Source organism: Gopherus evgoodei, chromosome 13 (genome assembly GCF_007399415.2).
Source record: "Gopherus evgoodei ecotype Sinaloan lineage chromosome 13, rGopEvg1_v1.p, whole genome shotgun sequence".
Taxonomy (NCBI): domain Eukaryota; kingdom Metazoa; phylum Chordata; order Testudines; family Testudinidae; genus Gopherus; species Gopherus evgoodei.
The window spans coordinates 11,180,870-11,206,427 of record NC_044334.1 but is presented as its reverse complement, the minus strand read 5'-3'; the positions used below and the strand labels follow the sequence as shown (position 1 = coordinate 11,206,427).

The following is a 25,558-nucleotide window of genomic DNA, read 5'->3' as shown; positions in this document are numbered from 1 at the left end:
CTCTAGCAGGGGCTGAGCAAACACAGTATCAGCCCAGGCCCTTGGCAGGGCGGGGCAGTAAAAGTTCTAGTTAGCCCTGGCCCTTTGGATCAGGGCAGGGCAGTGGCAAAGTCGAAGGGGTCCAGCCCTTGGTTCGGGCGGGGCACCAAACACAAGTCTAGTTAGCTCTGGCCCTCTGGATCAGGGCAGAGCAGTGGCAAAGTCAAAGGGGCCCAGCCCTTGGTTCGGGCGGGGCACCAAACACAAGTCTAGTTAGCTCTGGCTCTCTGGATCAGGGCAGAGCAGCGGCAATAGGCGGGAAGAGGGGGAGTCTGCCACCCAGTTACTCCACTGCGTTCCAGCCCGGGGCCCTAGCGGCGGTCAAGACCCGCTGCGGTCAGTGGGGATCCTGGCCGCAACAACTGACATAGGTTCAGGCTCTTCAGGAGCCAAACCAGGATCGGCTACCCCCAGGCCACTTCCAACCTCCCCCTCTCTGGGTACCTGGTCCTTGCCAGCGTCGTCTGGGGGGTCCCAGACCATGGGCTCCTCCGGGTACAGGTCGTGGGGAAGCTCAGGCCGCTCCTCGGGGTATCGGGCACACGGCAGGTCAGGCCGACATTCCTCCGGGTACCGGGTCTGAGGCAAGTCCAGCCAGCGTTCCTCTGGATAGTGGGCGCGGGGGAGGTCAGGCCAGCGTTCCTCTGGGTAGTGGGCACGGGGGAAGTCAGGCCAGCGCTCCTCTGGGTAGTGGGCGTGGGGGAGGTCAGGCCAGCGCTCCTCTGGGTAGTGGGCGCGGGGCAGGCTGGGCCTGGCGGGAGCCGGGCACCAGCGTCTGTCCTCTCCGGCAGCCTGCCTCCAACTGAGCGCTGGGGCCGGGCTTTTATACTTCCTGTCCCGCCCCTTGACTTCTGGGGGGCGGGGACAGGCAGTGCTGACTCCGCCCACTGAGGCACCTGCTCTGGCTCGTCCCTCTCAGGCGCGGCGGGGAGCCAGGGCGCCTCCTTACAACCTCCCAGCTCATTTGCCCCTTAACAACTCTATAATATACGGTAATTTATTTGGGCCAGAGTGGGAACCTATGAGAGCAGACGTTGACCTTTCCTATCCGATAGTGAGTTCTATGCAGTGACAGTCACAAAAGTTGTCCTTTCTTGCAAACATAACGGACCTGCTATATGAGTCACCAAGAGACAATGAATGTGGGAGTCCCACAGTGCCACCTTCACATTCAGATCAGAACCACACAGAAAGGGACTGTCCACATTAGCTTTAAGCATTGGTTCAGCTCAGTTTTCAACATAGCTTGACCTGCCAGAGTGAACACTCTGGCCTTTTCCATACTAGGATTTTTAATCCTGAAATTTCCCAAAATTGCTACCCCTAGAGTAGCTGCATACATGGTGGCAATGATGCCACAGCACTGCTGAAGACATATAGCCCATGTGCGATGGTGATTTCAGCATCATATTGTCTAGGCCTGTTCTGAGGAGGGTTAGACAGTGGAGTGGTTAAAGCACCATATTTTCCGGACATTTTTATATATTTAAAAAATCCTCCTGGATGGCAATTAATAACTGAAAAGCTGGACATCTCCGGGAAAATACGGACATACAGTAACCCTAGCAAACCCTCCTGCCTGGCCCCTGAGCTCCTGGCCTGGGAGGCTTGCCCCTGGCCCCTCCCCTGCTGTTTCCCCTTCCCCACAGCCTCAGCTCGCTCCACCACCGGCGCAATGCTCTGGTTGGCGGGGCTGCGAGCTCCTGGGGCAGTGCAGTTGCAGAGTCCGGCCTGACCCAGTGCTCTGTGCTGCATGGTGACTTGGCTGGCTCCAGCAGGGCAGCACGGCTGTAGCGCCGCTGGCCACTGGTGCTCCAGGCAGCATGGTAAGGGGGGAGGGAGTGGGGGAGTTGGATACAGGGCAGGGGGGTTCAGGGTGGTGGTGGTCAGAGGGTGTGGATAGGAGTCGGAGTGGTCAGAGGGCATGGAACGGGGGGTTGAATGGAGGAGGGATCCCCAGGGGGCAGTCAGGAAGAAGAGGTGGGGTTGGATGGAGTGGCAGGGGGAAGTCAGAGGCAGGAGTTCCTGGGGCGGTTAGGGAGAAGGGGTGGTTGGATGGGGCAGGGTGCCAGGGGGCAGTCAGGAATGAGAGCAGGGGTTGGATGGGGTGGCGAGGGGGCAGTCAGGGACGGGAGTTCCAGGGGCTGTCAGGGGACAGGGAACACAGGGGTTAGATGGGACAGAAGTCCCAGGAGGCCGTCCAGGGTGAGAAGCAGGAGGAGTTGGATGGAGGCGGGGCCAGGCCATGCTTGACTGACTGTTTCAGGAGGCACGGACTCCCCTAACCGGCCCTCCATACAATTTTGGAAACCGATGCGGCCCTCAGGACAAAAAGTTTGCCCACCCCTGCTCTAACATGACTTAAAATTTTTGTGTGGACAGGCACAATGATATTCAATGGAATTCTTCATAGTGCAGGAAATTCCATGCAGGACAACTAGAATTTTAAGTCTCCAAGAATGCATGAAAGGTCAAAATATTATAGATACCAAACAAGCTCCAATCCTATATTAAAATCCAACTATACCTTGACTAAACAAGTCATGAGTATTTTCAGTGTGACCAAAACACTTTTGATGATGATCCCATTTGTTTGTTCAGGTTTCACCACTTACATTTTAAACAATGCTTTCAGAAGCTTAAGTTCTGAGTGGTATTTCACTGGTTTGTAGGAAATGAAAGAAACACACATTAGCAATTCAGATAAACTCACACTGATGCTTGGACAGTTGGCTGCTTTTTCTGATTCAAATTAATATGTTGCCTTTTTGTCTTACGCTAACCAGAGAGACACCCCACCCTCTTCACAAAGCCACTGGGAACTTCTGTTAGCTCTAAGGGAGGTGTGACCTTTTTTCCTCCCTGTTCTTATTCACAGGGTAGAATGTTTGGCTTATTTCTCTATAGACGATTTACAACTGCTACTATTTTTCAGTTTTGCCGTTTTACTAATGGAAGATGCTTCATCAGAATTAATATGCAAAGATGTTCATAGAGGTGAAGAATAAAGTTAAAATTTCAAGTTAACTAATTAAGCAAAAGTTCTTGTCTTGGTGGTTTTCGGGTTGGTCTGAGCAGGGGTCATAGAACCCTTTACACTTTTCTGTACATTTTTTGTTTCAGTGTTGAGATCCTTATTGATTGCTAAAAAACATCTTGGTCTGTCAAACATGTAAGGAAAAGAGCCTTTTATTGCTAACTGTGTGTGGTTGAAACTGTTTTTCAATGGAAAATTGTTTTTTTGATTAAATTGTAGTTTTTCATGAAAGGTTAAAACTCTCAAGGGGAGACCATGGTGATGTAGTCCAACCAAGGAGCCCAGCCCACAGAAGAAACTAGGAATATGAAGAATCCCAAACCACAACTCCATGAGATACTGTGGCAGCGTTCTTAATAGATATATTTTGGTTTGGAGACAAAATATTTAAGTATTCCAATTTTTCAGTGGAAATATGAATATTCAGTGGGGAGAAAAAAAACATTTTTGGCCAGCTGTAGGGTTAACAGTGTGTCCCATTTCCACAGCCATTGATATGTTGTCGTCCTTGTTCTTTGACAATTGAGGGTAGCACAGAGGGTAAGAAAATCATTTCATTTTACTTGGGTCTGCAGTAGTATTTAAGGGGAAAAGTGCAAAGATGATGCTTCCTAACGAAGGGCCCTTTCCTCTTGTTGTTGTTGTTGTTGTTGTTTTTATTTAATATTCGTATTGTGGTAGCATCTAAAGGCCTCAACCCAGTTGGATTCCATTGGGGTAGGTGCTGTAAATGAGTATGATAAATGACCCCTTACCTCAAAGATCTTACAGTCTAAAAGAGGTAAAACCGCCAATCCACAAAATGTGCAACACCTTAATATCCTTATTCGTCTTTTTTACCTAATCCTTGTTCAGGTTTAACTCCCAGTGACTGCAGGGAGAGTTTTGCCTGATAGGTAAAACTTGAGGCCCGATTTAACAAAGTACAAAAGCACAAGCCTAACTGTTAGTACTTGATCCCATTGATGTCAGTGGGACTAAAGCTAGGCTGACGGTTAAGGATCCTGCTTGATAAATATCTGAGCCCTCGTCTACACTATGGGGTTAGATCGAATTTAGCCGCGTTATGTCAATTTTATAATGAATGCATCTACACAACCAACCCAGTTCCGTCGACATAAAGGGCTCTTAAAATTGGCTTCTGTTCTCCTCCCTGCTGAGGGGAGTAGCACTAAAATCAACCCTGCTGGGTCGAATTTGGGATAATGCAGATGCAATTTAATATTATTGGCCTCTGGGAGCTATCCCAGAGTGCTCCAATGTGACCGCTCTGTACGGCACTTTCAACTCCGATGCACTAGCCAGGTACATAGGACAAGCCTGGGGAAATTTTGAATTTCATTTCCTGTTTGGTCAGTGTGGTGAGCTCAGCAGCACAGGTGACCATGCAGTCCCCCCAGAACCGCAAATGAGCTCCAGCATGGACCGAAAGGGAGACACTGGATCTGATTGCTGTATGAGGAGAAGAATCTGTGCAGGCAGAACTCCAGTCAAAAAGAAGAAATGCTAATATATATACCAAAATCACACAGGGCATGATGGACAGAGGCTACAACAGGGGGACACAAGTTCCATATCCTCCTCACCCAGATTACCAAAAACATGAGGGCAGGAGGCTCCAGGCACCCAGCCACTCCACTCCAGAGGATGGCCCAAGCAACAGAAGGCTGTCATTCAAACAGTTTTGATTTGTAGTGTGGCTACAATAAGCAATATGGCCTTTTCCTTCCCTCCTCCTGCACCCCGTCCCATCTGGGCTACCTTGTCAGTTCTCTCACTTTTTTTAAAATTAAGAAAGAAAGAGAGAAATAATGAATGCATGGTTTCAAAACAATAGTGACTTTATTTCCTTTGCCAGCTGTGATCCAGGAGGGGAGGGTGGTTGGCTTGCAGGGAATTAAAATCGATAAAGGGGCCGGGTTTGTATCAAGGAGAAACACACACAACTCTCTCATGGTAGCCTGGCCAGTCATGAAACTGGTTTTCAAAGCCTCTCTGGTGTGCAGCGCACCTAGCTGTGCTCTTCTAATCACCCTGGTGTCTGGCTGCTCAAAATCATCTGCCAGACAATTTTCCTCAACCTCCAACCCTGCCATAAAAGTCTCCCCCTTTCTTTCACAGATATTATGGAGCACACATCAAGCAGCATTAACAATGGGTAAATTGGTTGCATTGAGATCTAATTTAGTCAGCAAACAGCGCCAGTGAGCTTTTAAATGTCCAAAGGCACATTCTACCTCCATTCTGCACTTGCTCAGCCTATAGCTGAACTGCTCCTTACTACTGTCCAGGCTGCCTGTGTATGACTTCATGAGTCATGGGAGCAAGGGGTAGGCTAGGTCTCCAAGGATAACTACTGGCTTTTCAACATCCCCCACAGTAATTTTCTGGTCTGGGAAGTAAGTCCCTTCTTACAGCTGTTCAAACAGCCCGGAATTCCTAAAGATGCGAGCATCATGCACCTTTTCCAGCCATTCCAGATTGATGTCGTGAAAATTGTGATCCACCAGTGCTTGCAGCACCATTGAGAAGTCCCCCTTGCAGTTTATGTACTGGTTGGCAAGGTGGTCCGGTGCCAAGATAGAGATATGTGTTCCGTCTATCACCCCACCACAGTTAGGGAACCCCATTGCAGCAAAGCCATCCACTATGACCTCCACGTTTCCCAGAGTCACCACCCTTGATAGCAGAATGTCAGTGATTACATTGGCTACTTGAATCACAGCAGTCCCCACAGTAGATTTGCCCACTCCAGATTGATTCCTGACTAACCAGTAGCAGTCAGGCATTGCAAGCTTCCACAGGGCTATCGCCACTCGCTTCTCAACTGTCAGGGCAGCTCTCATCTTGGTATTCCTGTGCTTCACGGTGGGGGAAAGCAACTCACAGAGTTCCAGGAAAGTGGCCTTACGCATGCAAAAGTTTCGCAGCCACTGGAAATCATCCCATACCTGCAACGCTATGTGGTCCCACCAGTCTGTGCTTGTTTGCCAGGCCCAGAATTGGCATTCCACTGTATCAACCAGCACCACTGCCACCAGGATGTCCCAATTGTCACATCCCGTGCTTTCAGGAACGTCCGTGTCCATGTCCTCCTCACAATCGTCCTCGTGCTGCCGTCTCTTAGCCAGGTTCTGCACATACTGCAGTATGATGCGTGAGGTGTTTACAATGATCACAACAGCAGCGGTGAGCTGAGCGAGCTCCATGCTTGCCGTGCTATAGCATCTGCATGGGTAACCCAGTAAAAACGCCGCGAAATGATTGTCTATAGTTGCTTTCACAGAGGGAGGGGAGACTGATGACATGTACCCAAAACCACCCGCGACAATGTTTTTGCCCCATCAGGCATTGGGAGCTTAACCCAGAATTCCAATAAGCAGCGGAGACTGTGGGAACTGTGAGATAGCTGCCTATAGTGCACCACTCCGTGAGTCGATGCTAGCCACGGTAGTGAGGACGCACTCCGCTCACTTAATGTGCTTAGTGGGGACATATACAATCGACTGTATAAAATTGATTTCTAAAGATCGACTTCCATAAAATCGACCTAATTTCATAGTGTAGACATACCCTGAGCTAAGGAGAAGAGGGATGGCATAGAGGCAGGAGGAGGGAAGTAAGTGTACAGAGTGTGAAGATAAATTTTTTATAAAGGAATCAAAAAGGTGTGTGTGGAGGGGTGGGGAAGAGAATGGAGAACTCCTCTGTTCTTCTCTAGCCCCTCCCATTTTTCTGTTATCCTATCCTCCAATTCACTTCTCTTCTCCTTCATCTTTCCTTCACTGCTTCTGCCTTTCACTTCTCCCTCTTGCCTTCTAGTCCCCTCCATAACTTGAAAAGTCTTCATTGATTCTTTCTTTTTTTTTAATCCTCTCCTTGCAACTGCCACTAGCCTACACATGCCTTCTCCTCTGCAATGCCAACCTGCCCAGTAGCACATTATGTCCATGACTGACAGGAAACACTGCCTGTGACAGCACCAGTTCTACAGAGCAGTGGCCACCGGTGCAGCAAAAGATTTTAAAAAAGGCAACCAGAAGGAGAGCTCAGAACCAGGATGCGTCCGTACAATGATTAAATTTGTTTCTTTAACAGCAGTAGAGTTGGCAGGTATTGTTCAAAGTGAGATCAGTATCATGCATTTATGGGTAATGCATGGCCTGTTCCTGTTTATACAGTAAGGCTAACTGAGTTTCAATTGCTGCAGCTGCATAAAGCAGTTTTCTGGTCCCACTAAGGTCAGGGTGGAATATGGTTGCATTCAGTATTAGTTTGCAAATTGCACTCTCCTGGGTTTGACATAAAGTGATGAGGAATTGAATAAAATGTAAAATCATTCAGCGACATTAATTCTGCAAGTGTGGAGCTGATGCAAAGGCTCCTTTTTTAAATTCTCTGTGTGACAGCAATGACTCAATACATCCATTAGAGTCCAGTCTGCAGATTAAAATCTCCAAGCAGTGGGTTTAGACAAGGAATTGAACAGAGCTGAAATGATAAAAACCCTGGGCATTTTGGGAGCAGTCCTGAATTGGGGCTCTTGTCACAACTGGTTCTGATCAAAGAGATGACTAGTTTTAACTCTCTTCCTATAGCAACCAGGGAAGACTGCAAGGTTTAAAAGTTTTCCCATCAGCCGCTTGCTGTTTTCTCTCTCTTCCAGTTGTGCCCTCTGAGACAGGGTTGCTTGAACAGCTTGTGATCCGTCTTTAATTGTGACATTCCTTCCTTCCCCTCAAGCCTTTGGATGTCATCCTTGCATTGAAATAGATTCAACCTTCACCATTCACCTCTACACACCTGCATTAAAGACCACTAAATGGCCTTCAGTGGCTGAGGAGTGAAATCACTGTCAGCTTCAATATCCCTCAAAATGTTGCAGTGCTAGGGAACTTCACTGTACATCTTGAGGTTTTTGGGCCTCTTTATAAAAGCAAATGGTCCATAGACTCTTTACCATACTGTTTCCTATGCAGAAGCTGATTTTATCACAGGGTTTATTGGATCTAATCCTCTGAGCCCCTGATTGGTTCCCCGCTTTAAATCTCTCCTGTTCAGCCTCCATTTACCCTTTTGGTTGTGATTCATTTGCTCTCGAATGGATTTTGTAACACAGTGTACAAAAGATACATTACAAAAATAAGCAGCCCTGTAATTGTGATATATCAGGCACTCTGATGCAGATGATCCAGGTATATCACAGATAAAACATTGTCGTTCTCTACTAGATCCCAGAATGCTTTGCCAACATCAAGCCAGCCTTGTAACCCCCTGAGGAAGTAAAGCTGTAAGCACTATTGTCCCTGTTTTACAGATGGAGGAAACTGAATCACAGAGAGTTTAAGGTGTTTGCCCAGGGCGTCACAGCGAGATGGCGCAGAGCCAGAAATAGCCTCCAGTTTCCTCCATCTTCCCCTTTTTAAAGGACAGAAGCTGCTTCGAAGGAAAGAGCTACAATAGTCTCACATCTCAGTGGGCAACTGCCTCTAGGTTATTCCTTTTGCATGTCGCTTTTAACAAGGGGAAAATATAATCTGATGGTTGGAACACAGAGCTTTGGAGTCAGGCATTCCTGGACCTGCCACTAACTTACCCTATGAATTTAACCTCAACGCTTAACCTTTTTCTGCCTCCATTTCCCTATCTATAAAGCACAGATAGTACTTAGCTACCAATTTTGCACATGCTAGGCCTAGAGAATGTATGTAAAGTGCACTAAGATCCTGGGATAATACATGCAAATAGTTAATTTACCTCTAATTCCTATGTCCCATAAATCCTCTCTTAGGAGGAGCAATAATCCAATGATTTATTAGTATAGATGCAATTATTTTGCTGGTTTGTCACTCACCTGAATTAAGGCATCTCTCTCTTTTTTTCCAGGGCCAGCAGTCCTTCCTCAGAGATCATGCAGATTGATTTTGAAATTGAAGACCTAAGTGATCTACCTGGGACCCAACTTATCACGTGGCAGGTTGAATATCCTGGGGATACGACATCTGATCTAGGAGTCTCCAAGATCTATGTAAGCCAGAAGGATCTTGTAGGAGTCCTGCCTTTGGCCATGGTAAGGAACTGCCCATTACTTTGTGAGGTCTGAATGTTGTTTACAACAATGGCAGCAAAGGTACATACATTCTGTGCAAAAGCTCCACTCGAATGATGAGGTTTTTCTTAAGACTTGAGTCCAATGTTCTTACCTTGTTGTTAGCTGATCAGAAAAAACCAATTACAATTTTCATTCAAGAGCACTAACAATTACAAAGTGAGATGATTTATTTTATTTCCCTAAAGTATTAAGAATATAATTAATATTGTTATTACAATACAAATTGAGTTAGTCAAATCAAACTGCTAACCGTAATACAATTTAAAGTTGGATAACTACGAAACATTCAACTTAAGACCAACAATTGGTCAAGTTATTGCATGAATGCAACAGTAATCAAATCACAAAGCTAACATAACATAAATGATTAAATTACTTATTAAATCTTGCCATCTCTGTGAGGTTTACTTAGCAGCTATAACTTTCCCTTGTGGAAAGGATAGGTTAAGATTCAATTTTTTATGTATCCCAAGTGATTCTTAGAGATCTATGATAAGATTTGCTTTAAACATAGGTTAATCCATTCCTAATGGTACCTTATACTGTGCATTTATACGTGCTTGCTATTACTATTAATGGACACCCCCTCCCGCAAAAAAGACTGGGATAGGTCTTTCCTGGTACGCATCCCTGCATAGGTGTTCAAATGTCCTGTTAAGGAGACAAAAAGACTAAAGTTACTTAGAAAAAGAATCTGCTCTTTAGCTTGCTGGTGTTGGATGCTTTAAAGTCAGTCAGGAACTGCCATTTGGGGAACCAGGCAATGTCTTGTGGCTCAGGTACCATCACATAAGAAGGCATTCTCCTTTTAGAGTGTGTTGTCTTAGTCACGAGTTTGTCTTCTTCCCAGATAAGCAACATTAGAGACTCACAGGAGGGGATTATTCTACCCAGATGATTTCAAATCCTTGTGTTTAGGTGAACAGCCAGGACTCTTGACTGCTGGGGCCTGTTGTCTTCCAGGTCATAACCTATAACCCATTGTTCTTTGAGTTACAAAATACAAATGTAATTCCTTACCCATTCACACGTCTCAAGCTCACATTTCCTCAAGAATGGCCAGGCTTCATAAATAAAACAAGAAGAATGTGCAGAACTGTCACCACATCTGGAATACTGAGTGAAAGGTTATTTCACTCTCTCAAGGCTGAAAGTCAAGCTGCTTCATTAACTGATTAAAACTATAACCAAGTAAAGTCTATCCTCTGTGTCTACATGAGTATGTTCCTAGATGTTCTACATGAGTATCTCAGTAAAACAGCTTCTGACCTCCAAAGCTGTGTCTCATTTATTGCTGAGTGTGTGCATAAAGGCTTCCACAGTTGCCTGCATAGGGTCTAATCCTGCTCCCTTTGAATAGAGTTTTGCTGTTAACCTCAAGGAGAGCGGGGATTGAGTGGATGGTCATGGCATCCCCAGTATTCTACCCTCACACCTACCATAGCACGCAAGGGTGTCCATGGGCACCAAATTTAGCAAGGTACTTGTGGACCTGCCTACCTTTTAGCACACATATACTCCCATTGTCACCATTTAAATCTAAGCCCGTGCTTAAGCCTCTTCCTGAACTGGAAGTTTTATTGCTTTCATACTGTGGCTCTGATTTATGTGAGGGGCAACCAGTCACAACGTGTCACTTTCCAAAGAACTGTGAAGTATGTGGAAAATGAAAAACACTGTGTAAAACCAAATACCTGTTTTCCATCACCCCGCTCACAAGGATAACTCTGTAATCACTATACAGAGAAGATGCTTCAAAAAAAACACGTAGTTCTTTGACCTTGATCTCATCTAAGACGACGCTTGGATGCTACAGATTCACACTGGAAACAATGTATTGTGTGGTTCCTCCCCCCTTAAATTACCTTACTGTCAGGTATGAAGTATAATCATCTAAGATTTGATTGCCCCATGTCTGCTCCTAGATGATCAACTAGAAAATATTGACACGTGTTATTATTTAGCACTGAAAGAAAAAGAAAAATCAATCATGAAGTGTTTAAAAATAAAAGGAACCTCGATTGTTGCCTAGTGACAGCCAGTTAATTATTATGCCATTAGTGAAGGTTGAGAGTGTTATTGTGCATGTCAGAACTACACATAGCTGATATCGGCTATTATTGTAATTTACCAACTTTAGAACAACTCAGATGTCATTCTGATGCTTTATTTCACCAAATAGTATTTCACTTCTCTGTCTCTCTCTCTCACACACTCTTTTTTTTTAACGGCTCTAGTTTCCAAGGCTGCAGTAGATATCATAGTTGAAACAGCTGTTTCCATATGGGATTGTGGTCACCTATCACATTCTAGCCATGTTTTTTATAAACGCATTGCTTTGCAGGAATGTTGTCATATGCTAGTTCTCACTGTCAAGTAGCAGGTGAACTCTGCCTGTTGATAACCGAGGGAGGCTTGAGGGAAGTTGGATCCAGATCTGAACTTCCACAAAGTTCGGAGGTATTCAGAGCTGAAACCCTAGATCTGATCTATTTTATATAATCTGTATTATTGGGGGTTGGGTATGCACCATGTCTGGATGAAAGGATAATGTGTTGCCTTCCTAGCAGTGCCAGCAGAGGAGAACACTATTTCTGCCTATGTATGTCCATTACCCAAAACATAGCTGGGTAGAGTTGATCATATTTTTTTGGCCAACCAATCTTTTAAAAAAGAAATAACCACGTTCCTTGTAGTTAGTGCAAAACAACCAGTAGTCTGTCGTCACTCGACAGATAAACTGGACAGTGTGTTGTCAATAAGTCTAGAATTGTGTACTCACTTCATTATGAAGTCTACAAAATTATCAGCAGATGACATTTTGCAAGGCAACAGGTGTTTGGGGTAAAAGGTGACAGAGGAAGCATAGATATATGGCAGATGTATCATGATTACTGACAAACTGAGGATAGAGTTAACCTTCTTTGTATTAACTGCAATGTTCGTGAAGAATCCCAAGGGTATCACAAATTTGAAAATCTTTGTAGTACCTCACTCTGCAGTTAGTTAATGATGATTCAGGTGCAGACCTTTCAATAGGTGTAACTCTTCTTAGTCTGGCCCTTCAGAGTTCCCAGTGACCTTGTCAGAGCCAGGGTTTATTTGGGGTAGAGTGCGAGGAGGGAGGAAAATAATAGAATTTATTTTTTTAAAATAAAAGCCATATTAGCCAAAGTCTGCTGTTCAGGGAGAACAGCAATGAAAGCAAAACTGTTAAACTGCTCATATATTTCTGTGAGTTGGGACTAGCTCAGGTTAGCATTGTTGGGCTTTCATTATTTATGGAGCGTGTAATTTCGTGTTTGTAAATACAAAAATATAGTGCAATTGAACCTGGTGATTAGAAGCTAATCTTCAAAAGAATACTTTTACATCTTCAGATTGTATACTTTTTTTTAATAGACTACCACTTAATACCCTACCATCCTTTTCTATTCTGCAATTCTTTTTTGATTACTGTCATGGATTTGTGATTCAGTAACAGCAGCATACCAGTCAGTTTGATGAACTGTATTTTTTAAGTTAGAAATCTCTACGAGAAAAAATAATTAAATTCTAGTTAATGCATCTGACTATAGATTCTATCCTGGGTAATATCAACATCAACATTTACTGGAAATTTCGTATCCCCATTAAAATTATTAGGACCGTTGCTACAACAATCTTACCTTTCCCTAATACTGGGTGCAGTTTTCTGCAAGAAGCCAGCATTTTAACTTTTGAGACTCCAGCAGGACTATTTCACAACAAGCATAACAGCACTCTAGGATACTGATCAGAGAAACTATGCCATGCATATTATGGATGTGTGGGTACCATAAAGACCAGCCCCTTCTGACACTTTAATAACTAAGCCCTTTCTAATTTTAAAGTGTGACAAAATCCATTTAGGTAAGTTATTCACGAGAGCCAAGCATGCTCTTGCCAGTGGGATGAGAAATAGCACAACTGAAGACTTGTTTCATTCAGTGTGCATTGCGCGAGCCTTACCTTGCATTGGAATATTAATCTGTACCCTCATGTGGAAGTTGGAATATGTGGGGAACAATGCCCTTTTAATCAGCTTTTTAAAAATGGACGTTAGTGCTGCTGAAAGGTGCCGTGCAGACTGAAATCCTCTAGCCAGACAGGTGTGGCATAGGAGACAGCAGTGCCCCTTCCCCATGCTGTCCCACCAACATCACAATCTGCAGGGAGCCTCTCTGAGCTGGGAGCATAGTGCATTGTCCCTGACCATTGAGTCCAGATCTCTGCTGAGACTGCCAACCCAGGGGCCAATTAGTGCCAATTGCAATGTGGAGGCATGTTTATTAGGAACAGCAGTGGAACATTTTGGTACTGATCCAAAGTCCATTCAAGTTAATGAGAGCCTTTCCATTTATTTCAATGGGCTTTGGAGATGGCGCTTTAAGGGAGACTACCAAGCAGCCTCCAGATTTTCAGTCACTATTGATCTGGGATGGATTTGAACCAGTGTCCCACAGGTGAAAAACAGTATCACAAATCCCCTGAGTAATCCTGTCCCCAAAACCATTGTATTTGGCTTCTGAAACAGAGTAGCTCTGTTGGTTTCCTCTGACTGGCCGCAGCTTCTGCTTTCTCTTTTATCTGAGGATTACTCAAATCCAAAGATAAGAGCTGATTAAAGCACCTTTCAGGTTCTGATGATCCAATGACCCCCAAAATCAATGTTGACAACAAACACTGATGTGCTGGAGACCATCCAGCCTTAGTAGCCCGCAACTCATAAACATGGGCTTGCAAGTCAAATTTACTACTAATAAAGCCCTGTTACGCCCAGATAAATCACTTACAACATCTGGATAGGTAGTCAGGTTATGGTGACCACCTGTTCTGGCACTGGGGATGTACTGCTCATCCCCTTAAGCTGATAAAACATAGGCAGAGATGCTTATCCTGGGTGCTACACATTACAAACAGTACATGGATTATCACCGCTATTGCTTTGCAGTGCATCTTACAGACCTCACAGAAGTGCCATGTCTCATTTACATGAAAGGGGACATCCCACAGAGCACAGAGAATGAAGTGAATATTCCTTCCCTTAGATGGATTATTATGGCCACACATGAGTTAAAGAAGTTTGGGCCAGATTCTGCTCCCAGTTCTGTGGGGCAACTCATCAGTAATCACTGTGGCCCAGTGAGTAGTTATCCATACCCAATGTTATTTTATAGGAGTGTAAATGCAACTCATCATCGAATGTATCATGTCGAGGCTGTTCCACCTTAGGTCAGCTGGCATGAGGGGGATCTTTCTCTGCCACTCCCTCACCTCTCAGATTGTAGAGTGGTGGCAAAACTACTTTGCAGCCCCATCCTAATGCTACAGTAGCTCCACGTCCCCACTGTACACCCCCTCTCCAATGGGGAGGGATTAGAGGATCTTTTTAGTTGTCAAACTTCCACCCCGGCCCACCCCACCCACAAATACCATGGCATAATTCCGTTCAGAGAGCACTTGCCGAGCTACAATGCACAATGTCTGGTGTTTGTGAACTCCCTACGTCACCTCCCTCCATAAATCCTTTCCTTCTCTGCTTGCGGTTCTGTTGTCAGGGGATGTTGTGTGGGTGTGGGAATGAGGGAGAGGAGTGTTTGGGATGTGTCCCCTTTATACTGGCCCTACAGAAGTATTTTATTCCACGATGACAGATGGAGAGGCCATTGGGTTTCCACACTGCATCACTGGAGTTTGTGGTTTAAAAAAAAAACCAGAAACCCCAAACAACTCCTCAACAGTTCCTTATATACAGTTAATAAGCTCTAGTTTCATCTCTGCACTCCCGTTCAGTCTCTTCAAATATGCTGGTAATCATCCATCCATATAATCATGGACCTTGTCAATTCCTTTAAAATCCTTGGAAATATGAAGTTAAAGCGTATTAGTGCCATTCATTTGTTACCTGAAATCATCATCAGAATCTTCCTCAGTAGAATAACACCTCACCCAGAGGCTTGCTGAGCTGAGGGCTGATGATGTACCATGACAGCCGGAGAGACTCTACTCCCGGATTTTCCAGATACATCATTATCTTTTATTTTCATCATAAAGAATCAGCCTCACCGTTTATATTTGGGTTTTCTTTTTACCTTATTCCATCTGTTTTCTTAAATAATCAACTACACAATATTTACAGTCCCATTTCTTTTTTATCTTTAAACAACCCATCAGCTATTTTGTAATTATGACATTTGCCTTTTGTCGAACCTCAGTGATTCGGAGTAGGGCGAGAGATGCAAATAATACTAAGCCCTCTGTATATGTGCAAGTTCCTCTCTATTGGGATGTAGGCAGAGGGCAAGGTTAACATGCCGGTAAATGAATGAGTCAAAATCTGATCTGTAAATGATTAATTTATAACAAGTAAAACAAATCCGTTTGGAATTGAACTGGGATTGAAATACCCAAATCACCTGACTGCCTCAGTGTATTCCCCAAACCTTCTCTATCCTGGGACCCCGTCTCAGTGCATCTACCTAGCACCTCACTCATATTTAGCAATCTGGGGAGGGCAGGGAAGTTTTGCCCCTCTGATCCCTTTTTGTCGTCTCCCTGTGGGTCATTGTCTCAAGGCTGAGAACCCGTGTCCTGACTAGAATAGCCAGTTGATTGATGCTAAGCAAACACTACTCGGGGCTCACTTGAATAACAGTAAGAGTGAAGCCGCAGCAGCATGGAGCAGCACCTGCTGTACACGCCCACCTAGGATCCTGTGCATGTACTCGAGTGGTGCTAGCCCATGCTGGCAAAGCTTCACCACTCTTGTTATCCAAGCTAGTTGGGTATGTGTACAAGTGCTGCAGTCCCCCCTCTGACTGCAGAACAGATGTACCCTACGTTTCACTCTACTCACATTGCACAAAAATGTCGGCATGTTGGTTAGTTTCCCTTCACAAATGTCTTGATCATGTTGCGTGTCTTTTATAGTTAGTTCTGGTTTGGGGGGCTTTTTCTGACCAGGTAGCTTGTTGGACCTGCCACTGTGCTGCACAAATCCTGTAGACCTATACATTAGCACAGTCAATTATGGAGTCCAGCTGGATCAATAAGACAAATGTAGCTGCCCTGATGCCCATGGTATTAGGGTTTAAAGGTGTGTCCTTGGACTAAATAGTCCTGGGATTTAACTAAATTAGAACCCAGTGTTTGTGATTAATGTGGGAACCACGGTAATATTTTTATGAGCCATATGTATGCCTCAGTTTCCCTATGTACTTTGTACTGCTATACATTGAGTGTAAAAGTGTGGATCCTTGGGGTCTGGCACAATAAAGGGATTACACCCAGTGGACTGTATAAATGCTGGGGCATAACAGAGACCTTGTAAATCTGTGACAAGTGCCTTCACCTGGAGATTGTCAGACAACAAACAGTTACTAATTAGCTCGTGGGATGTTGCGGAAAGACTAATGCTCTGTGGTCCGAGTGGGTGTCAGAAAGAACCAGAGCCATCCTCAGTGATGGTACAACAAAAGCTACAAGAGTCTCAGTCCATCAACCACTCCCAGAAGCTGATGTCTTAGAGACAAAGTGGAGATTAGATGCAGAGTGTTTACATTCTTCTGGCTGGTCGTGTCGATGTGTTTATAATCCAGCAAAATCCAGGTGAGTTTTGAGGGGGACTCTAATTCTGAGGCTAGGGGTTACAGTGGCTCTGCAGCCTGTCACATGGGTGTGTATCTGGGGGTTCAGGCTGCACTGCAGGAAATAGAGAGCTAGGAGCTTTTTTTCAGTGACAATGAATAGAGAACTATATCTTCGCTGTAGAATTCTATAGTACCATGATTCTTACCTCATGTTACAACAGACCCTGCCTGGGAACTTGGTGTGAGACCTGGTTTCTGATCTGCTCAAGTGCTGACCTCTCACGTCTGCAAAAGAAGGCAGGGGAGCTGGGCTTTGAACATGTACAAATTGCTGTATAATGTTAACTGTTCTGATAAATCAGGTCCTAGGCATCTCAACTTGGACACCTAAGATTAGTGATGGATTGGGGGGGAGGGATAGCTCAGTGGTTTGAGCATTAGCCTGCTAAACCTAGAATCGTGAGTTCAATCCTTGAGGGGCCATTTAGGGATCTGGGGCAAAAATCTGTCTGGGGATTGGTCCTGCTTTGAGCAGTGGGTTGGACTAGATGACCTTCTGAGGTCCCTTCCAACCTTGATATTCTATGATTCTATCTCACAGGGGTGTTGTGAAGATAAGTTCATTAATGTTCATGAAGCACTCAAACACTGCAGAAAAGCCTATGAGCTACAGCCAGGGGTCTCAGGTTCCCAGCTCTGGCACAGAGAGCATGGAGATCCAGGAGCCCCAGGCTGCCAGTGGTCTGCACCAGGTGAGCAGGCAGGGAACCAGCCCACAAGTCAGTAAAATGGAATGCTATCTGCAAATCAACAAAAACTCATTGAACCTGAACTGTTTTCATTAAACATTTTGCTAAGGTCTGTTCCAGCTAAAAATTCCTGACAAATCAAGTGAGGTTGGAATCTTTGGAGACTTTAGCTGCTAAAATCAGGTACATCTCTACTGAGCATGTGTGAACTGTAAACTTTTCTACAAGGTTTATAACTTGGCCAGATGTAGGTGAATTGTCATGGGAATGGCAGACAGCTCATCCCTGACATAAAGGACTCTCCCTTTCCAAATGTCATGTTCCTGCTCCAAGCCCCAGAGAAGATAGAGCTTTTACAAGAAAGGCCAATTGTTGTTTTGCCCATGTTAAAAAAGTCTTTCCCCTCTAGTCTTATTCTCAGAAATAGCTGAATCGTTTTGGCTGAAATAATTTAAAAAAATCAATCTGAGGCATATAACCGGTGTGGAAAATTTCAGCCCAGATGGTTAAAGTCACAAAGTTATAAGCAGCTGAAAACAGGGTCGTCTAGTGGGCAGTGTCACCAGCCCTGCCTAAATGATGGCTATTCCATTGGGCATAAAATGCTGGCAAAGGAAGGAGAAGCAGTTCCATAGACTGTCCTGGATCTCAAATGTCATCAGATTTGTCTCACTTCCTTGAAAGATTCCCTGCCCCTCATGTCAGAGCTGCATGTAACACAGCTCCTTGTATGACCGCGTAGCTAGGGAGCAGTGCAAATGCTCCTATTTTCTACGGCAAGAATCTCAGAATGGTTCAGCCTAGGTAGAACAGTGGCCACGCAGCCCTGCATTACCTCATATTGATCATGCTATTAACATTTCAGAGTTGATCATTTAGTTTTGTTCCTGCCCAGAGCCATCTCAATAATTAAACTCATTGGCAAACAAAGCAGCCTACCTGGCACTAGAACCAAATTAACAGCTTTCATCTTTTCTAGGGACTAGCAGAACTTTTTGTTCATTTGAGCTTTATCAATCTCAGCTCCTTTTTATTTTTATTGTTAAATGCCTACATGTCCTTTGATATGCTTTCTTTCCCTTTCACTGAATGCACCATGGCAGCTCCTACATTTGATTGGAGCACAGTTAGTGTGAACTTAAAATTAACCTCATTACTAACGACTTGAAACTGAGGTGGGGAGGAAACTTAATTAACAATAAAACAACTATTGCAGTCTGCCTGGCAGGGACAACATCTCCAGTGACAACCCTTGTGTTCTTTTCTCCATACTAGCCATATTTAGAGTGTTTGCATGGTGAGTTATGAAGTTGCAGCAGCAGCTGAGTGTCCATTATCCATCTGATTTTGAACCCTCTTTTAAAATCCAGAAACAATGAAATACTATCCTCAAAACTGGCAGGTAGGTCTGCAGCAGAAGTAGAATGTTGCCTACTGAATTTGAAGTAATTCAGACCTGGAGACTCTTGATTTGTGACAGCCTAAAAAGAGAGGCACTTTTCAGAAACCAGTTTGCTAATTTGTAGCAAACAAAACCTAAAGAAGTAGAGGAATCCGATTTTACTTATCTGGGCTCCAACTCAGGCAAGCACCCTTATTCAGGAAAATATTTAAACACATGATTAAATGCTTTCCTGAATGGGGTTGCATTTAAGCATGTGCTTAAGGTCTTTCATGAATCAGAACCTTAATCAAGCTCGCTTACACAGGACCAAAGTGTAGTTGCACCAACTCAAAATTTTAGAAGTTAAAGATTTTAAATGGCAGAATCAATCACCTGGTTCTATGAAACACCACTGTAAAACCACTGCTATTTTCCATGTAACAGCCTCAAGCAGAACAGGTTTTAAACTTTTAGGGCTGATGTAATTCCATTGATTTTTGTAGTAATTTAAAACACTACTGTAGTATTTCTTTAGAAGGGCAGCTATATAAAAAAATCTAGGGAAAGTGAAGGTTTTCTGTAGCTGCTGAGCACAGAGTTTCTGTCAGTTGGAGCTTGTCATAAGCTTTATTTTTAAAATAAATTTTTTGTTCTTTAAACTGTTCTGGAGTCTCCTTTGATTTTGCAAGTGGCTGCCTCGCCACAGAAGTTTCACCTGACACTTATTTAGCAACATAAAAATATAAACCTGGGCTACCTATTTATCATTTCCGGAGATGGTCATGTTCCTTTGTCATCATATCCATTTTGTCTGGCAGGCAGTGACATTTAAGCTGTTAAATCTCTTGGAGTCAAAAGAACAAATGTAAGTCTGATACTGTACCGTGAGATACTTAATCTTTCGACTTCATCCTGATGTCCTGTTGTTTTGACTTATAGCAAACGTCAGTAGAAAAAAACCCATTTCTACATTCCATTAATATAAGAATCTGGATTGATAGAGCAAAACCAAACTTAATCAAAATGTGCTTATCACAGAGAAAGTATCTCTTCTATAGGAGTCTCAACGCTAAAGTAATTCTGTATAATTACAGATGCCAGCAGTCCACACTGTGGCTAATACACTGCAGGGCTGCTTCAAACTAATAATGTGCTAATGGCCTCTTAAACATGCTTATTTGGAACATTCCATTTATTTATTTATTTTATTTGTATCCCAGTGGTACTACATGTCCCGCCTGAGATCGGGGCCCCATTATGCCAGGTGCTGTACAAATACATGATAAGAAGCAGTCCCTGCTTTGAAGAATGTAATCTGTACAGACAAAAGGAGTATAAGCAGCAAAGAGTCCTGTGGCACCTTATAGACTAACAGACGTTTTGGAGCATGAGCTTTGTCAGATGCATGTAGTGGAAATTTCCAGGGGCAGGTATATATATATGCAGGCAAGCTAGAGATAATGAGGTAGTTCAGTCAGGGAGGATGAGGCCCTGTTCTAGCAGTTGAGGTGTGAAAACCAAGGGAGGAGAAACTGGTTCTGTAATTGGCAAGCCATTCACAGTCTTTGTTTAATCCTGAGCTGATGCTGTCAAATTTGCAGATGAACTGAAGCTCAGCAGTTTCTCTTTGAAGTCTGGTCCTGAAGTTTTTTTGCTGCAGGATGGCTACCTTAAGGTCTGCTATAGTGTGGCCAGGGAGGTTGAAGTGCTCTCCTACAGGTTTTTGTATATTGCCATTCCTAATATCTGATTTGTGTCCGTTTATCTTTTCCGTAGCGACTGTCCAGTTTGGCCGATGTACATAGCAGAGGGGCATTGCTGGCATATGATGGCGTATATTACATTTGTGGACGTGCAGGTGAATGAACCGGTGATAGTGTGGCTGATCTGGTTAGGTCCTGTGATGGTGTCGCTGGTGTATATATGTGGGCAGAGTTGGCATCAAGGTTTGTTGCATGGATTGGTTCCTGAGCTAAAGTGCGGTGTGTAGTTACTGGTGAGAATATGTTTCAGGTTGGCAGGTTGCCTGTGGGCGAGGACTGGCCTGCCACCCCAGGCCTGTGAAAGTGTGGGATCATTGTCCAGGATGGGTTGTAGGTCCAGACTAACAGACGTTTTGGAGCATGAGCTCCAAAACGTCTGTTAGTCTATAAGGTGCCACAGGGCTCTTTGCTGCTTTTACAGATCCAGACTAACACAGCTACCCCTCTGATAAAAGGAGTATACATCATCTGCATTTTACAGATGGGGAATTGAGATGTGGAAGGCGAAATCCTGACCCCACTGAAGTCAACAGGAGCTTTGTCATCAACTCTAACTGGGCCAGGGTTTTGCCTAGACAGATTAATTGACTTACCCAATATATCAGCATAGGTGCCTGTTTTAAGAGCCCAGGAGCCCAGAGTCCTTTATTTATACGCTATATACATAACATACAGGATAGGCATTGACACCATAAGCTTCCCTACCTTCCTATTGCACCTCCTTGGCCTTAACATCCAGGGCTGAGAGGGCAATTCAGCCTCCGTGACCAACACAGGCTGCCTACTGCCAAAACGGGGGTCCGATTGCTGCTGTTGTTATTTGTGTTGTATTAAGAACAGGAAACCCCAGCTGAGGTCAGGGCCCCATTATGCTGGGCTGCACCATCACATACGAGATGATCCCTGCCCTGAAAAGCAGTCTAATTAGACAAAATTGACAAAGGGAGAGAGAGAGGAAGTACCATCATCATCCTATTTTGCAGATAGGAAGAGAGATCGAGAGAGAGAGGTTTTGGCTCAGACATGCTCTCGAGAACGGAATTGAATATAGATCTCCCGAGTTCCAATCACATGTCTTAACCACAAGATAAGGATGGCTTTGGAGAGATGAGTTGCTGTCTGCTCCAGAGCTGGAATGTGAAATTCCATTGGTACATTTGACACAGACTAGCAAATTGTTGACTACAAGTGGTAACAACTATTGATCTCTAATGGCCTGGATTTGAGCTGGCAGCCTAAAAGTAGAAGGCCACACAGCCCACCTGAGCCATCTAGTCCCTGAAAGTTGTTGAACTTTTATTTTAAAAAAATCTGTTTGATGATCGCCTTTAAGAAAAAACTGTCTGAAAATGATTTCCTACAGTAGTGGAGAACTTTTCAGTCCCTAACTGATAGCTTCTTGAAGGGTCTGGAATATACTGTACTCTGCAGATTTCTAAAGGCTTCATTAAAATTTGAGCCTAGTCTGAAAAGTGACTTTTAAAAAAAAATGCTATCATTGACTTACAGATGAAATCTGCTCAGCTGACAGTGATATATTTTTCTACTAAATGCAAGCCCTGCAGTCTCCCCTGGGATCTTGAAGTCAAGCTGGATTTTTTTTTTCTAGTTCAGGCATCAACAATAAGGATAATTCAGAACTTTGGCCAAGAACAGCAAAGGTCCTTGGCTCCTTATTCCCAGAGTCGAAGTCCCACTACAATCCAAAAAATTCAGGCTTGGCTGCCTGGTTCTGTAGGTGCCTAAACTCACTTGGTGCTTACTTTTTTGGAGTAAAAGCTCCCTGGGTGCCCATGTTTCTGTCTTTTGAGCACTGTTCTCTCTAGACATGCAGGTGCCTATGTCCTACCTAAGCCCAGAGCGATTGACACACTAGGAGGAAAACAGGAGCTCCTCTCCCTAACCCATGCATGGGGCCCAATTAGGTAGGCATGCTCAGATGCCCGCTAAATCCACACAAAACAAGAAGTAGGTGCTTTCTTATCACCTCTAGCCAGTGGTTAGAGCACTCACCCAGGATATGCAAGTCCCCAGCTTCAAGTCCCCACTTCTGCCTGATGAGGAGAAGGGATTGGAGCCGGGATCTGCCACCTCTCAGGTGAGTACACTAACCATTGGGCTATAGAGTCACTCACTCTCTGGCCCACTTACTATTTATTCAATTATTTATTATATATTAAACAACTTCAATAGGCGGGATGAAAGGAGCCCGATCTCCAAATATCTCATGGCCCAGTGGTAAGAGTGCTCTTGTGAGAGGTGGCAGATCCCTGTTTAAATCCCTTTCCCTCATCAGGCAGAGGGGGGACTTTCACAGGAGGTCTCCCACATCCTGAGTGAGTGCATCGCTGGTCTAAAGATTATAAGAGAGAGCGTCTTCCTCATGTTGTGTGGAGTTTCACAGCTTAACACATAAGTTAAGCAGAGGAGAATCCACCTTCCCTTGGCTTGTTGAGTGCTAGCAGATGTAGGCACCTATCTCTGAGCAAGGGGCTTAGGACACACCCTCTTGTCAGCACCTCCCATCAGCGGATAAAGGCAGCTCTCAGCTTAGCCTGCTGGGTTGTATGGATTGCATTCTAAAGATGGTTCTCTCTCCTCATTCATTGTAGAGGAGCCTACATGCCTAACTCAGGCTTTGTGGATTGTGTGTTGTTCCTGTTGTTTTTTCTAGGCATCTAAAATTTAGGCACTGTGATGCTTTGCGTTGCAACACCCAAGTCCCTTTGTGGATCTGAGCTTTTGTTTACAATTTTGTGCACACAGGAGCGGGTATAATAGGCCAAGAGAGGCTAAGCCTCCCCTTACGCAGCCACTGCTGATGCTGGATGCTGAGTTGGGGGGTTTTGTGGTTTGTGAGGGCTGGGAGTGGGCTGAGCTTATGCCGGAGGACTTTTTTGCTTATTATTATGTGCCATGCAGGTTCCGGGGTGGCTGAGGAGGTGGTATCTGCCACTCAGCTTCCTGGGTTCATCAGCCCGGGGTCTTGGGAGGGGATGCGCGGTGCCTTTCCAATTCAGCAGTTGGGGCTATCCCAGGGCTCTTGACAGCTCAGACCGACCTGGGGATCCTCTGACTGCAGAGTGTAGAGAGGCAGCTTGAGGCTCCAGCAGATGGCGGGGCGAGGCCTAGGGTTGCCAGTTTTGGTTGAACATATTCCTGGAGGTTTCCTCCCATGACATAATCTTTAATTAAAGATTAATCTTTAATTGCTGGATACTCCAGGCCAATCCTAGAGGGTTGGCACCCCTAGCGAGGCCCTGGGCGGAAGGGGTGGGGCCAGGGGGGGAGGGTTCCACCCACTGCCCAGGTCTGTGTATGATGCGTGAGTCAGATCAGCATACTGCTCTCTCTCTCACAGGTGTAATAAATCTGCAAAGCTAAAAGGAGCAAAATATTTTAAGTAAATATTTTAGTCAGTAATGTATGCAGATACCAAGTAAGATGGGAATATAAACCTTTATGTTTCAGAGAATAATGGAACCTCTAACTACCTGGGGCTAAGAGAAATGTTTACCATATGCAAATTATTACACAATTATCCATTGCTTGTACCTTTCTCTGAAGCATCTGGTATTGGCACCTACTGGGGACAGGATACTGGACCAAATGGCTCATTGGTTCAGTCCAGTATGGCAGTTCCTATATCACTGTGCACAGGGAGTAGATCTAGGAAAGTAAGAAAGAGACAATTTTTCACAGTTGCTTTTCAGAGTAAAATTGCCTTTTAAACTTGTTTTGGAATAGTCGCCTGTCTATTATTATTATTCATGTGCTAGACACTGCCCTTGCCCTGAAGGGCTTCTATTCTAAAAATGCCAATAAATAGACAAAGTATGAGTAGCTATTGCAGTGCTTTGTTTTGTGTAGAAATACCGAATTGAAAATGTAACGCATGCGGCAACAAAAGGTGATTTGCTTTTTGCCACAGCAAAAAATATATACTTTAGATTTTTTTTTCCTTTTGGGGTTAATTGAGACCTTCGTGCATTTACCACTAGAAAAATTAAGTAATAGCTATTGTACTTCTGCAATTAGCCACTTAGTTGACCTGTTGAATAAGCAATGAAGAGACAATCGCATTAATTACTTGTTAAACTACAAAACAAGAGCAAACAATTAGCAACACAAATTCCCAAGCAACGAAAGCCGTTTAGAAGGCATAATTCCAGTTTAATAGAATTCCGTTTTCTCCTTCTGATTACTGCAGCACAACAGAAAAAGATTTTTTTTTTGGTTGTTTGCAGGCTTTAACATAGGAGCTTAGAAATCTCATTTTTGTATTTGGGAGCTTCAGTTGCCAGCTGACTAGTACTGTAATCACCAGTAATGATATATGGCAATAGGCACCCAGGTTTTGCCTGAACAGGGAACTGAGTAATGAGGGTTTGGACTGGCTGCTAGCAAAGCTGCTGACACCACAGCAATTTGATGCGGAGCATTGAAAATTGGGTCTTCCTTGAAAAGCAGGAGCAAACACGGGTTTATTTTTCTTATAAATTAAAGCTGAAGAAAAATGGCTTTGCATAACAGCTGCTGTTCTTTCATAAGTAAGAGTTACATACATTCTGTCTGATTAGAAGCACTCAGATGGCTTTTATTTCAACCCAGTTTGTTAGCCCTGCCAGGCTTGCGGTGTTGCTTTCAAGGTGCAGACTGATTAAGGCCAGAGAAGTGTAACGGAGGCTGGGATTCTCAGGCTGGAACAAGTAGTACTCTGAACTCCCTCCTTATTTAACAGATACTTAACTTAAAAATCATGGACAGATCACCCCTATGTTACTCCAGTCTCACGCAGCTGTAAATCCATTGGTTTTAGTAGAGTGACACAGCTATAAAACTTACGTAATACAGAGATTGTCAG

The 25,558-nt window shown here is 44.2% G+C and overlaps 1 protein-coding gene across 1 annotated transcript in view; it reads left to right on the top strand.

Annotated features, from left to right (window-relative positions):
- Positions 1-25,558, top strand: part of TMEM132D (transmembrane protein 132D) — a 424,540-nt gene that overhangs the window by 272,590 nt on the left and 126,392 nt on the right. Inside the window, exon 4 of the mRNA XM_030583344.1 lies at positions 8,963-9,146. Within this exon, the coding sequence (XP_030439204.1) occupies positions 8,963-9,146 (184 nt within the window). The remainder of the gene's footprint in view (positions 1-8,962; positions 9,147-25,558) is intronic.